Source organism: Podarcis pityusensis (genome assembly GCF_964106645.2).
Source record: "Podarcis pityusensis genome assembly, chromosome: 3".
NCBI classification, from domain to species: domain Eukaryota; kingdom Metazoa; phylum Chordata; class Lepidosauria; order Squamata; family Lacertidae; genus Podarcis; species Podarcis pityusensis.
The window spans coordinates 41,216,436-41,231,855 of NC_138026.1; the positions used below are offsets into that span (position 1 = coordinate 41,216,436).

At 40.3% G+C, this 15,420-nt stretch overlaps 1 protein-coding gene and 1 long non-coding RNA gene across 2 annotated transcripts in view; both read right to left on the reverse strand.

The window, feature by feature from the left end:
• Positions 1-15,420, reverse strand: part of SNAP91 (synaptosome associated protein 91) — a 64,387-nt gene that overhangs the window by 17,436 nt on the left and 31,531 nt on the right. The window contains exons 11-16 of the mRNA XM_080998485.1: positions 14,328-14,410; positions 11,173-11,200; positions 7,963-8,072; positions 7,320-7,423; positions 3,382-3,396; positions 3,028-3,210 (exon numbers count right to left, since the gene is read on the reverse strand). Coding sequence (XP_080854611.1) covers positions 3,028-3,210; positions 3,382-3,396; positions 7,320-7,423; positions 7,963-8,072; positions 11,173-11,200; positions 14,328-14,410 — 523 coding nt within the window. The remainder of the gene's footprint in view (positions 1-3,027; positions 3,211-3,381; positions 3,397-7,319; positions 7,424-7,962; positions 8,073-11,172; positions 11,201-14,327; positions 14,411-15,420) is intronic.
• LOC308473193 lies at positions 8,747-11,164 on the reverse strand. Its single transcript, XR_013983969.1, has 2 exons — positions 10,419-11,164; positions 8,747-10,204 (listed from the first exon to the last, which is right to left on the reverse strand). It is a non-coding gene; the product is annotated as an uncharacterized lncRNA (long non-coding RNA).

Here is a 15,420-nt window from a genome sequence, read left to right on the forward strand (position 1 = left end):
TGAATAGCATGCTCATGTAACAACCAAAATAAGGTTTTTTTAAAATAATGGACCAAAATAATGGACTGTATACAATTAGGATAAAAAATTGTAATTAAGACATTAACGTTGTCCTATTCTGTCAAGCTCTCTCATACGTATCTGAACAATAATTCTAAATCTGGGGCATTTCTTAAGATTTAGGAACCAAACTGTGCCAGGAGGCTTCAACTATTTGTACAATAAACTGCAACAATTCCTGATTTTATGGCAATAGGAATGCAATAGTGATGTTCACTTGCTCTAAATAGCTCTTGCAATGTGACTTGAATTACACTGATATTCCAACGTATACAGCCTACGCCCTAAGGAGATGAATTACTAGAAAAATAATAATCATAATCTTACACCGAGCATATAGCATCTTCTTAGAATTATAGAATTACAGTTTTTGGTTATACTGTCCTAAGCAGTTTGACACCCTTTTCTTACATACTATCATCCATACACCATGGGTATCTAATAATGCCTTTGTGCAATAATGGAAATTACTCTAAAAATTTCTACAGTCATAATCCAGCAGTAGTGTGGGATTTTCTAACCTAGACTGTTTTCCATTATCAGGATTAATCTAATACAGTCGTACCTTGGAAGTCGAATGGAATCCGTTCCGGAAGCCAGTTTGACTTCCAAAACGTTTGAAAACTAAATCACGGTTTCTGATTGGCTGCAGGAAGCTTCTGCAGCCAACTGGAAACAACGCCAGACATTCAGGTTCCAAAAGAATGTTTGCAAACTGGAATAATCACTTCCGGGTTTGCGGCGTTCGGGAGCCAAAATCTCCAAGTTCCAGGGCGTTCGGGATTCAAGATACGTCTGTATGGGGAACTTAGTAGCTGTATGCAGGCAGGTACACTAATGCATTCTATAAGTCACAGGAGTGGGTGTGCCAATTGGCTCTGCCCACATGCTGACTAGCCCAAGTCCCTGGCACCTGCACATAAATGTGTCTGCAAGAAAGGAGACTCCATGCACATAACTGTATGTGTGAAGGCTTCTGTCTATATGATCTGGATCATTTGATGATTGCAACAAAGCAACTGACAGCGGTACCATTTCCTCCCCAACTGCCAATTCCACAGTGGCAGAAAGAGAGGAGATGTGCCATCTGGATAGCCTTTGTAAGCAACGCCACTGCTGCCGCTATGCAGAATGCAGAGGACAAGTCCCATTTCAAATTGTTTTCAATTTAATTTAAAGTCTTGATGCAAACCAAGCATCAAAGACTTCCATTGCCCATCTGGTTTTGGATTTGATACTTCCTAAGTATAATGGTGAAGAAGAAGGCAGCTGCTTCCCACCTTCCCCTTCATGGTACTATCACCCACTGTAGACTGCTCTATGGCAATACAAGAATCCCGCCTAATCCATCATCTGTGAATGGATGGGTAGGCAAAGTGACTAGGGTAGAAGAGGAGGAACTGAAGAAACCATGGCTGTGGGGACATTAAAGAGAGGAGGGTTATGAATTGCAAAGTAGCATTCCTAAATCTGAATACTGTACCATGCAACCCCTAAAAAGGAAGGAAATGTTTTAAGTTACAATTTGTCCAAACACAAAAGCTTTACATGCAGTTAACTTAGGCATGGCATTTTCATGTTAAAAATATACATCTCCACACACACAAAAAGTTACTGATGCCAGCTATTCTAAAAAGCTCACGTTGACATGCATCTGAACTGCAACAGAACCAAGCTAAAGCTGATTTCACACTACTGAAGAGCAAAAGAAGAAGAGAAGAGCAACAGGAAATGGAATCTGCCAAGTTCTCATTGCCCTGAAGTTGTGTAGTCTCCATTTAACACATTACAGCAAACTGTATGGCAGTTGTCCAATAATTAACCGAGAACATTTCAATTTTCAAAAGTTCTGATTTGACAAAGTAATTAAGAAGCTTTATATTAAAGCCACATCAAAATATTGATGAAAATGGCACACAATTTCCTAGCTGCTGTATGGATCATGTTTTGCTCACCTGAGCAACCTCCTAATCAGCCATTTGTTCTTTTTGCACAATGCTTTGTGTGTGTTTGTGTGTGTGTACTTCTTCTGAAAAGCTTGCTTTAAAAAAACAAAAAACCTTCGACTGTTCACCTCTACATAGTTCTATCTTTATTTATCGTTCCATCCTTATCCTTATTGTGATATCGATATATCACAATATTTGGCTGGTGATATATCTCAATGTTGAAAACCAGATATCGCCTAGCCCTACTCTGAAATATAGATTAGCAGAATAGCAAAACAAGGTAAGAGAATGGCTGAGCCTCACTCCATCAGCCTTTGGGATGTTGCACGAGAGGAATAAACCAATGATACCTCTTCCTGCTGTGCAAGCATTTTAGCATGAAACTTATCCTGTGTCAAGAATAGGATACAATCCGTAGGATTTACAGTACTAGTAGCAGCAGCAGCTGCTGCTGTGTCAACAGTGGGTCTGTGGTAGAGTCCCAAACATGGAAAGCTTGTGCAATCTCCACAATAAGCTTAATAGTAACTAGTTTCAGTGTTATCACTTCCCCTTCTCTCCCCAAGCATTATTCACAGCAGCTACATGCTGCCTACCAATGGAGCTTTCCTCCCATAGCAGTAGCAGCTTCAGAGGTGGGGTGATTTTTGTCAGGACCACAGCATGGAGAAAAGGGTTGAATCCCACTCCTCTGTGGCCTGGTCTTCCTACCTCCCATGGCTATTTGCAGAGAGAGCAATATAAGCAACTTAATATTGTGTGTTTGTCATCCCTTGGCCCACTTCAAGTTTCCACTGTGATCACTCCCAAAAGGAACCTTGCCTTTGGAAAACTTAACATGCAAATTGGGCTATCCTGAAGCTTCCAAGTATAAGTATTACATTTTGTCAGTTCTGCAGCGAGTCTATGAAAATCAGTGGGTTTCAACAATGTTTTCTCATCCTCTTTTTTTTTTTTAGAGAGAGAGAGAGGGAGAGAGGGAGGGAGAGGGAGGAAAAACCTCAGTGACGAAACTAACCTCCAAAGAGATCCACTTCAGCAGAAGTAGGAGCAGCGGCAGCTGTAGATGTAGCAGAAGCAGGTGCTATTTCAGTAGTAGTAGTAGCAGCAGCAGCAGCTGCAGCAGCTGGAGTGGGTTCTGTTGCAAACGGATCTGAAATCTGCGGCTCAGAACTAACACCGGAAAGCCCAGCCAGACCGTCTACAAGTCCATATATGAAGATCAAACGGAAATAGTGAGCAGAAGAGAGAGAAAGAGAGAAGGGGAAAACAAACTAACACTACATTGCAAAAAAGAGTGAAATGGCAGGACTAGGCTAATTGTGTATTAACAATTTGGAGGAACTGGGGTTAGAAATCATGCATTACTCACCCTCTCCCAAGAGGTCTGCAGGATTGTCCATTAGAAGATAGCAATGTAAAGAAATAAGAGTTAATAATAACTGCCAGGGCCAACATGCATGCTATCCAGAAGTCATTCTCTGCCAGCGTGGGGCTATTTCAAATCAACAGGACGCTGCTCTAACTCCAGACATGCCACAGGTACCTTGCATATGGTTTTATAGGATGCAGTCTGCTTTCTTTTTTCCAAAGCTCCTAAAAACAAAGACTTAAGTGGCCGAGACTTCTCTGAAACCATTTCTACCACAGCTTCATCCAACCACATTTCATCTTTAAAAATAATCTGGACTCATCTGATGCATCATCCCCCATGTACCATTTCATTTTTCAACACCCTTGGGAAGATGAATACCACTTCACCCAACTACAGTACATTCGAAGAGTCCATCATGAAAAGACACAAAAGTGTTACTATCCAACAGGCAGCGAAGGTTGATGGGTGCAAGTACTGATCAAGCCAAGTGCAACATATATAAAAAAATTATTGAAAGAGTACAGTTCAGGCCTGTCCCGTCCCTGCTCTGCCCCTCCCCCCAAAGAAAGCATCTCTTCCTGACTTGCAAACCCAGGCTTTTAAGTCATCATCTTTTAGATACCAGAGTTAGCTTTGAAAGACTCAAATTGGAAATGACCCTTCCCGTCTAAATGGACAAAAGCAGACAGCTAGGTTTATTGTTCTTGGCTATAGCTCATGGTTAATGAGCAAAGAGTTAAAGAACAAGCCCTGGATTTTTAGAACTTGCTCAGTCAAACTCTGACTCAGTAAGCCATGTCATAGAAATGACGCAAATGTAAGAAAAAGTAGGCAATACAGATGTTTCCTCGTGCCACTAACTATTCCGCAGTCTGAGTAAGCAGTGATGCACTAGGAAATGTGGTACTCTCTGGTTTTTTGTTGGATTCCAGCTCCTATCAACCCCAGCCAGCAAACAGAAGAAAACATGCTGCTGACCAAACATGTCTCTTCTCTCTGCATCAGAGGCACAGAGAAGAAAGCTTAACAAGAGGTCACAACAATAGGTGCTCCACTGTAAGACAGACTGCAGTCTAGGTGTGTATTATCTGCCATGTGCATCACTGAAACTCTGCTTTCCAATTCCACACAAGAAAAAACAACCTTGAACCCTTGGTGACCACAATGTATATCTGCTGGGCTGCACTGGGCATACCAAGCCATAAAGTGTGCAGCCTTGACTTTGGGTGTAGATTAAACTGGGGAGAAGTTGTTTCACTTTAAATTTTCCTCTTAGGCAGCATGCCTACTGCCTCTCTTTCTTCAACAACTCCCCCAGGGCCCCTATAAGAGGCTCTCTCAACCTTTTGGAGCAGATTTTGGGGGCACAGGGGAGATGAAGAGGTGAACAGTGCAAGGCAATGCTCCACCGTGAAGTGGACCTTCCCTTACACAAGTGGATGGACGCGATAATCTGCTAGCCAGTTTATCACCATGACAAGAATGCCAGCTTTTAATTTATAGGTATCACTAGAAACCACTTTCACGTTTCAGACCTAAAATTCCAGTTAGAAGCAACGACGACAACAAAAAAGAGCTTTGTAGCACCTTAAAAGACTGATTTGTTATGCTACCAGCTTTCATGGACTGAAGTCCACTTCATCAGCTAAATGAGATTGATTAGATTTCTGCTCTATACTGATAAATGGTGCCTTCCATCTGGACAACAACTTCCAGAGAGAGACCAGGTTTAGTCTGAAGCAGACCCTAATCTACAAAAGCTTATGCTATAATTAATTGTTAAGCATTTTAAAAAGCTGCTACAAGACTCTTGGTAGTTTTTGCTGCAAGTAGACGAACATGGCTGCTGTTCTGGAAGTCGTTAAGAAGCAGCATGAGCATAGCTCAAATAAACACAATTTATATTTCATTCACACAGTTGAACAAGACACTCCCTGCCCAGCAATAAATTGGCTGTATTATAAATCTACACTCCTTTAAGGTGATACCTAAGTTCTGCATCTCCTGCCTGTTTTGGGTGCTCATATAGCCCAAGGTTTAATATTCTCAGTAGGTGTAAGAAGGTTTTCTGAGTTCTGGCAGCCTCCACTGTGGTTCCAGAGTACTGCATATTTAATGACAATTTAAGGCATTCGGGGTTTAAATGTCACATTCCTTCTACAGAAGGAGAGAATTAAAGCTCAACATAGCTAGGGATATAGTGCTCTTGTTATAGGGCAAGTCACACGTAAAATGAGAACACATTTCGGGATCCGCGTTTTATTACACTAATGGCTATGCAGAGATCAGCAGAAATAGAGACCCACCTTGGATTCAACCACACTCATTCGCTGTACATTTGCCAAAATGAAAGCTTTCAAAACATGGTTTTCTTTGTGAAACAGGATTCACTATGGAATAATGAAAACTTTGAACAGATAGGCTGAATCCAGACCTCCTAGTCTGAGCTTTCTCAAAGTTCCTTGTTAAAATGAAAACAAAATCAAGTGGTTTTTTTGGGGGGTTTTTTTTTTTTTTTGGCAGATTTTCAATATCCCATAGACCTTACCATGCAAATGCTGCTGCTATAGTGTTCTTTAAAAAGAAAAGAAAAAAGCTACAGAAAACAGTAGTGAATGCTTCTCTCAAATGGTGACACTATCCATATACATTTCCAAAGGACCTATTGGTTCTAAAAAATGGTTCGAGATACAGTGAGAACATCTAGCACTATTTCAGGATTTCTTTTATAAGCAATGATCCATGTAGAAGGATGACCGCATGCCCTTACCAGGGGTATCATGTGCAGGTGCAGACCTAATGGATTCAATGCCAAGTGATGTCATAAGACACCCACTGGGATGAGAAACCTCTTCCTACACCTGTTACCCAGTGGTGGCAAAAGTCTTTTACCTATCAATACCCCGCCCAATTGGCCACTACTAATATTTCTATGTGCCACGTGATCCACCTGGGACAGGTCAAACACAGAAGCTTTGGGAGCTACATCCCTCTCCCCCAACACTCTGACATGCAATATCAAACTAGAAACCTGAAGTAGTAGCAAGTGGCTGGTGTTCATCCAAGGGGTTGGAAAATTAATGTGGCCTTCTGCCCACTCTTAAAATAGTAAGGTTTGGTTTGTTAAACGCCACCACACACAACATATAGCCCTTGTGCTGGCTAGTTCCAAGAAGGATTCTTGTCACTTATTAAGGGAGGAGGGGAGTGAGTCAAGGCCCTTCTCCAGATACTCCAAAATCTTTCCTAGTAATCAGTGGCTCAGCATTTCCCCCCCAGAATAACAGTTCTGACAGGTTTCCAGTGCTGCACACCATGAAAGCAGAACTGATCCATGTCATGCTAGACCATGGTTTAACATGGTATCCAGGAGCTGCAACAAGTCTTAGGCTTGTGTGCTCTCCCATCCTGCGTATGCAAGACAATGACATTGGCAACATTTACTTCCTTTAAAGCTGGCTTGTTGTTGCCCGAAAATCCAATATTATGGTTTACACCAGCCTTCCCCAAGCTAGTGCCCTCCAGATGTTGTTGGACTACAAATCCCATCACTCCTGGCCTATGACCACACTGATTGGGGGAACCAGGTTAGGAAACGTTGCTTTACACTATGGTCATTTTAAGAAAACCAGTTTCACAACCAATGCTCTGAAGCAATTGACCAGAAAATAATGAGTTAGTGGTGCATTGTGATCCCAGGTTCCCATGCTATGACAATCCAACACTGAAGGAAACTGAAGGAAATGCTTCTCCTTCTAGCTGTGTGAGAAGAAGTGGGGCGGGGTGTGTGTGCAATGCTCCTTACAGCTTATGCACAGTTTTGTAAACCATGGTTTAGTGTGATGTAGGAACACAGCCAGAGTGCAGTCAATGCTCAGGGCTCAAGGATTATTCTAAAAGGAGTTTTCAGAGGTCTGTGATCAGAAAGTTTTTACCTCCCCATGAAGTTGCTCCAGCAGGAGCTGCTGAAGCTGCTTGCGCAGTAGTAGATGTAACGTCTGGCAGAAGGTCTAGAAGATCACTGGAGGGTTTGGAAGCACTGTTGCAGAAATAAGACAGAAAAGAATTTTAGGATGAAAGCTGTATGTGTAGTTTTGAAATGGTGTACTAGTCTTGTGAAGACTTCGCTATCCCTCTGTCCTGATCAGTGCCTTGTGGAACTAGAAGCAAGACATTGGAAGATAGCACTGCATGTGTGTGTGTGTGTGTGTGTGTGTGTGTGTGTGTGTGTCAGACGCATGCATTAAGAGTTGTGCACACTCATACTTTGGGTACTATGAAATAGCTTGCCCACAATGAGCTTAAGATGGTCTTTCCAACAGTGTGAAAGAAATAGAGAACTTATAAAATACAGGCAATGACCAATCTATGTGCATCCAATTGGCTCATGACCATGCATGCGCACATCTCTGCAACCCGGAGGTTGGTGGAAGAGGGGCCAGAACAGGAAAGAGCACTGCACTGACATGTTGGTCGTTGCCTGTATATATCGAAAAAGACAACTTTACCCATATCATCACTCTTTTAAAAATAAAAATAAATAAATGAGTATGTATTTTTATTTGTTGCTTAACTAACCTGACTGGAGCTGCTGTAGATGATGTTGCAAAGAGATCAACTGGAGGAGATGTATCAATACTTTTTGCCGGGGTGGAATTGGGAGACGTAACAGTTGTGGCTGGAGAAGACTGGACAAGAAAAACTCATAAGTACACAACATGCACTTAATATTTCAGCAGCTGCTATCTTAAAAGCATCTTTAGTATTTTAATGTAAAAAAATAGGTCAACAGTGTAGTCCTGTGCATGTCTGCTCAGAAGTAAACCCAATGAAGTTCAATGGGGCTTACTACTAGGTAAGCGTGAATAGGCTTGCAGCTTAACGTGATTAAATCCCCTCCCAATAAAGAGGTCCATCTCAAACTTTCACTTCCTCTATCATTAGCCCATAAAGAGGAATCATAAGCATGTGTTAAAAAGACAAGTGCCAAATTCAGTAGATACAGAAGTTACTTTATTAACAGCGAGTTAAAAGGCCTTTGAATTTTAGGTCTTTAGTTCACAGTGGCTCAATATTATCTGGGGATCAGTGGCTAAGCAAGATCTCAGATTTCACTGCCATGACAGAAGCTGGAAGCCTGCCAACATCCATCTAGGAATGGATCAGCGTATCTTCAAGGCAACGGTGTTCCTCTGCTGCTGAAGGCCACGGGTAAAATCTTTCCCCCCACCCCCTTCCATGTACTCAAGTGTTGTTGTTTTTTCTAAGAGACTTTGTATATCTTCAGTCTAGGAGGAACTTAAGATATGGCCCCCAGACACTAGGCACCCTATTTGATGGCTTAGATTTTTTTAAAAAAACAAAAAAAACCAACAACAATAGCTTCAACAGAGGCAGAGGAAACTAAACTCCCACTTCAATCCTTGCAGGAAAACGCCATTATTTTCCAGGTTCACATTTAGAATGTGACAACTGCATTCATCTGATATGAAACTGTGCCCTTATCAAATAGTTCTGCAGACAAAACTGTTATAAGTATAAAAAACAACTTGACAATTCTGAGACTTGGAATAGTTTGTTCTTTGTGTTCAGGTGTATGGTTTCAGAGAATAGGGCTTTTGACACCAGAATTTAGAAAGAAACATAAAGGCAGGATTTGCATGATGTATGAAATAGAACCTAATCTATAACTGTTCCAGTTGCAACATTTCTAGGTAAGATAAATGACTGTGCTGTAAATTGGTAATAAAACCTACTCAGAAGGGAGAGGCAGGTCTAGACTTAATCTTGAGATCCAACCTGAACCTGGTGCAAGATTGTCATAGCCTTCTGGAACAGGGATCTCAGCTATTCACAGTAAACCATAATTAATACTTTACTGTGCACAAACCAATCACACCCTTTCCACTCCTTTCCACTAGTGCTGAGTAGAAATAAATCATGATACAACTTAACAGCAGAGGTTGTAGTTTGTTTTGCTCAGATATGTCACAATAAGTAAACGAAGAACAAACGGTGGACACAAACTGTTTTCTGGGGAGCAAAATAGACACAATCCATGGATAAAATGCAAAAGCAAAAGCAAAGGAACACAATGTTTCTTCCCGGTGCTAGCAAAGCAGAACTAAGTGGGCACAATTAGTTAGCTTATGAATGATAAAATTATTAAGTATAGTTTACTGCAATGTCCTCATTGCACCCAATCTGTGGTTTAAATGGGAAGCTGTCCTAGAAATCCAACATATTCACATTTACATTTTAGAAGAGGAAACTTTCTATAAATGAATGGATTAGTAAAAAGGGAGTGTCAGGGGAGTTGAATCTCAGCAGTATTCTTGCAATTTTTTAAACGCCATGATATGAAAAGGCCCAACAAACGCAAATAAGTTCAAGAGGACGTCAGTGCAGAGCAACAAGCAAAACCAAGGAAGTTATCAAAGGCAAGAAACCTTCCCTTAAATAATGATCATCTGTCCAAAAGAGAACACAAAGAGTACGAAGTCTAAAACAAACATACAGAGAAAGCATATCTTGCCAGAAGTATTAAGACAAAATAATAAAAATGGCTTTAAACAGAAGGAGGTAAGTAACCAGGGATGTAGATGACAATGGTATGAAAGTTCTACTAGAAAAGGATAGGGAGATTGAAGAGAAGCTGAATGAATTGTTTGCACTGGTCTTCAGTGTACCAGTTGTTGGGGGGTTTATAGCTATTCCTGAACTGTTTCTCTCAGGTGCGGATTCTCAAAAACAGAGTGAAACAGGTGACAAGAGGATGAAGTTTTAGGGCTAACTGACAAATTTAAAAATACAGTGGTACCTCGGGTTACATACGCTTCAGGTTACAGACTCTGCTAACCCAGAAATAGTGCTTCAGGTTAATAACTTTGCTTCAGGATGAGAACAGAAATCGTGCAGCAGCAGGAGGCCCCATTAGCTAAAGTGGTGCTTCAGGTTAAGAACGGTTTCGGGTTAAGTACGGACCTCCGGAACAAATTAAGTACTTAACCCAAGGTACCACTGTAACATGTTACCAGGTCTGGCAAACAATGGAAGGTTCTTTAAAGACTCAGATGCGAAGCTGCTGAACTGCCCAACAACAACAAAAATGTACAAACTGTCACTAAAATGAGCTTTCTAATACCAGAGGATGCTATAATAGCCATTCTAATTCCAGTTTTAAATAAGGGATGAGGAACATAAAAAGGTACAGGGTCATTAACTGGGTAGATTGGTAGCAAGAATTATTAGCATGCCTTACAAAAGGGGTAGCCAACCCGATTTCCTTCAGATGTCACTGGGCCCACTCAGTTCTTATCATCCCTGGACATTGCCCATGCTGGCTGGGGCTGATAAGAGCCCAACAACATTTATTTATAAAAATATTTATACACTGCTATATTGTTGTGTTTGATTTTATTGTTTTAGTTCTCTAGAAGCCACCTCAAGTATATATATTTGAGACAGAAAGGTAGAATATAAATTATAGTAAATAAATACAAAACACCAATTTTGCAAATACCTATAAAAGCACCTGATTTTCCTTTACCACATGATCCAAATAAATGTGTAAATAGAGTCACTACTTAAGTTTGTGGGAAAGAGAGAAGATGCAGCTATAGACGTCTGGGTTTGATTACTCATTCATGTAAAATCCTCCTGCACACAGAATTAGCACATCAATCAAGATACAGTTGGGCTTCTAACAAATCTTTTACATTTACATTTCTTAAACACTTGTGTTAAGAGAGTAACTCTATCTAGCTATTATAACATTAAAATGTTTACCTTGCCCAAGGGTGAAGGAGCGCCAGAGCTAGAAGAATTAATGTAAGAAAATTTTTGAATGCAATACACTAGGAATATCTTTAGCAGACTTGAAGGCTGGAGTATAATGCCACAGTCTATAGCAAAGAACAATAATACCTTCTACTCTAAAAGCTTAGGAATTAAATGAAAATTCAGGTCTGTAAAACTTTAGTTGAAGATTGGTTAATACTCTCCCTGAATATCAAATGCAGTCAATGAAATGTACAAAGAGATGCCATGACTCAGTGGTTAAGCACATTTCCTCTGCATATAGAAAGTCCCAGTTTCCTTCAGTTAAAGAATCACATCTGCATACTTTTAAAGCACACAGCTTTCTCCCAAAGAATCTTGGGAACTGTAGTTTAACCCTCACAGTGTTAAATTCCCAGCAATCCATAACAAACTACAGTGCCCAGAGTCCTTTGAGGGGGTGGAAATGTGTTTTGAATGTGCTTTAAACATACAGCATGTATGGAGCCTCAGATAGCAGCGACAAAACCTCTACCTGACCCTTTATGGGGCCACTAGGTGTCAAAGGAAACAATTATGGGCAACATGGGCTATTGATCTGCCTCTGTAAATAAGGCGGCAGCTTCTTATGTTTCACTACTACTTAGGAAATACAGTGGTACCTCGGGTTACATACGCTTCAGGTTACAGACTCCGCTAACCCAGAAATAATGCTTCAGGTTAAGAACTTTGCATCAGGATAGGAACAGAAATCGTGATCCGGCAGCGTGGCGGCAGCAGGAGGCCCCATTAGCTAAAGTGGTGCTTCAGGTTAAGAACGGACCCCCGGAACGAATTAAGTACTTAACCCGAGGTAGCACTGTATATATTTTAAAAAACCTTTTTAGTATAACTGAGGTTGCTTGTTTGCATATTACTCTATGCAGCTACATTGCTAAAGCAGACACAAAAATGTAATAGGAGTTGTTTTGATCATTAACGTGGGATATGTCAGACACCTTCATGGGATTTCCTGCAAAATTTCTATCGATTGTTCACCTGAGCAAATTCTCCAAATTAATCTAAGCAGCATTTATCAGAAACTCATTAAAAACCAGAACCATCAGCCCAGTGAAGACTTTAGCTGAATGGTATAAAAGGTAAAGGTACCCCCTGACCGTTAGGTCCAGTTCTGGGTCAGGTGGCCAGCATGACTAAGCTGCTTCTGGCAAACCAGAGCAGCACACGTAAACACCGTTTACCTTCCCGTCAGAGTGGTACCTATTTATCTACTTGCACTTTGACGTGCTTTCGAACTGCTAGGTGGGCAGGAGCTGGGACTGAGCAACGGGAGCTCACCCTGTCACAGGGATTCGAACCACCGACCTTCTGATCGGCAAGTCCTAGGCTCTGTGGTTTAGACCACAGTGCCATCCGCGTCCCAGCTGAATGGTATATGCCTAGTTAAATCAAATTTGCATTAGCTAAATTCAATGTAATTGACATTGATATTTTGAATCAAAAGGTAACTTAAAATTTAACAAAAGTTACCCACTCTGTTAAAAAAGAAATACAGTATTTCATACTTTTTCATTTCCAGTAAGAACACATAAGAATCAACATTTTGTAAAATAATGTGTATTCCTAATTCAGTCTGCCCATCTCATTTTATAAAATGTGTGTTCCTAATTCAGTCTGCCCTTCTCAACTAAAACTGAACCCACACCAGTCTACAAGACTTTGAATTGAAATACATAATTTACTATCCTTTTAGTTCAGAAATGCATTTTTAATTATGAAAATCAAAGTGTTTCTTTCCGTTTCAAAGTGTAATTCATAGGCATTTCATTTTTGAACACAGTTCTAGGTCTGTATCACAGAATTAAAGTTAAGCAAGGCCTATAGCTTCACTAAGAGATGCTAGAAGAGATACATGCTGTATAATATATACATGCATAACATTAGTGTGTATATTTACTTACCCCTCACTAAGTTGCAAAACAGCCATGTACATAAACAAAACAAAAGGGAGGCACATGTAAAGAAACATTTGTTAATTACAGCTTAATTAACAGCTTGATAAACAAATAGCCTAGATATGTGTTTGGTCAAGACACTAGGAAACTGTTACTGAACATGCATGGTATACATACAGCTGAGAAATATTAATATGCTTAGTAATTGTTATTTATTTATTACATTTATATCCCATCTTTCCTCTAAGAAGCTCAAGGTGGCAGACATGGCTCTCGCCCTCCCCCTTCCCCATTTTATCCTAACAAGTCTTGTGAGGCACAGCAAGCTTCACAGTTGAGCAGGGACTTGAAGCTTGGTATCCATGATCCTCGTCCAACACATGTAATGCCTGTGGCAAACATGCATCCTGACCCTAAGCATGTACATTCAGAAGCCCTACTGAATTCAACTGGACTTACTCCAAAATTTGCGTAGGGTTGTAATCTAAATCAAGTAACTATAATCTTTAACTGGATTGCATTATGCTTGCATGATGAAATTCAGAACGTCCTGCTTCACAAGAAACACTGTGCAATACGACAGATCAGGAGTACATACTGGAGACCCGTGTTTTCAATTTAGGACATGGATAGCATACTTTTTGGGTGGCTGCTAAGAGGAAGGTGCCAAAAAACGGAGAATAATTTCCATTACATTTGTGTAGCTTACAATTTATGCTGGGAACCGCCCTGGGATCTATGGATGAAGGGTGGTATACAAATTTAATACATAATAATAATTCTTTAGACAAAAGGGTATTTGTGTGTATCTATATATCTTCCTATATAAATTAAAAGGTAAGGTAGTCACATGAATTGCAGAGTGAGAACAGAACAACAGGCCATCCGGGACGAGTGAGTAGTGTGGATAGCCCAGGTGAGTTACAGTGGAAGAGACAAAACAAGCCAGGGCTGCTCATCAGCAACTGCCCTGCTCTGCTGCCACAGTTTTATGTTGGAGCTATCCTAACATCCTATAACCCCAAATCTAAATAAAGCAAGCATGGGCAGGTCTTATGCTCTGTTTGCTAGGCTGGGGTGCTCTCTTATGAGGAAGAACTAGGTGCTGGTTTTGGTGCAGTCTGAATATAAGAAGGGTATTTAGGTACAGATAACCAAGCTGATAGGATGAGAGTTGCAGTGTAACAACTTCACATACAGCTCTATCACCTTTCTGCATACCTGTTTCCAGGTTTCTTTCCTTCCAAACTGTTTAGATGTTGTTCAAGAGTCTCCATAAGACTACTGGGAGCCTAAGATAGATAAGGAAAACATGTTACTCATTTAAAACTAAAGAGTAAGAGCAGCAGCTTGGGAAGTCCAACATGAACTCCATCTCTTCTCGGAACTAGTCATAACCAGTTACATGCATTTACATGCCATCATCTTAATTCCAAAACACAGCTTTGAGAAAGGAACACCACTTCCATGCTGCTATTGAAACTATTATTCTTTGGTTAGAGTACATTGAATATTGTTTTTATTATTAGTCAGAAAACGAAAGTATGAGTCATCGTGCATTAGAAATTAACAACAGCACAGGCATTCACAGGTCAAAGTTGCCAATAAATCTAAAATAGATACTTGCATGCATAACTAGAGTTTCTGCATTCAACCTAATTAGCTTAACCAAATTTTCCCCAGTCCTCCACACAAGTAGAACTGTAACATAGGTCAGAACTACATATTACAAAATGGACAGAAAGTGCAGCTGCTCCCTGTCTTTAATCTCTTGTTTCTGTAACATTAATATAATGCATGAAATGCTGTCATCATGCCACAGCTCTCCCAACATTGACCAGTGATATGAGAGAGGGATTCACAGTGCAATAACACACATTAGGCTGTATTATCAAGAGATGGCAGGCATTTTGTCTCTGCTATAAATACTGTGTTTATGCTGCAGGTCCAAATATTTCCCAGAAGTAGTACATGATTATTTTTTCCAGACCAGAAACCAGGCTGCTGCTGCTTCTTCTTCTTTTTTTTTTTTTTAAAAGGCTGGGAATATAGTATTTTACATTCTAAAGTGAAGTTTAAAAAATGAGATAAAAGTTTGACACAAGTATTAGTTCTGCAGTTACAGAATAATGCAATTTGATCGATTGATTGATTTCCCCCCTTTGATCCCTTCAATATTATTTTTTAAGAGAGAGTTCCCAACATGCGCTTGCTGTTGTTACAATGAGAAAGGAAAGGTAAGTACAGTAAGAATGACTAACAGTGTCCTTAGCTCCTCCAGGATAAAAATAGTGCCTAGATA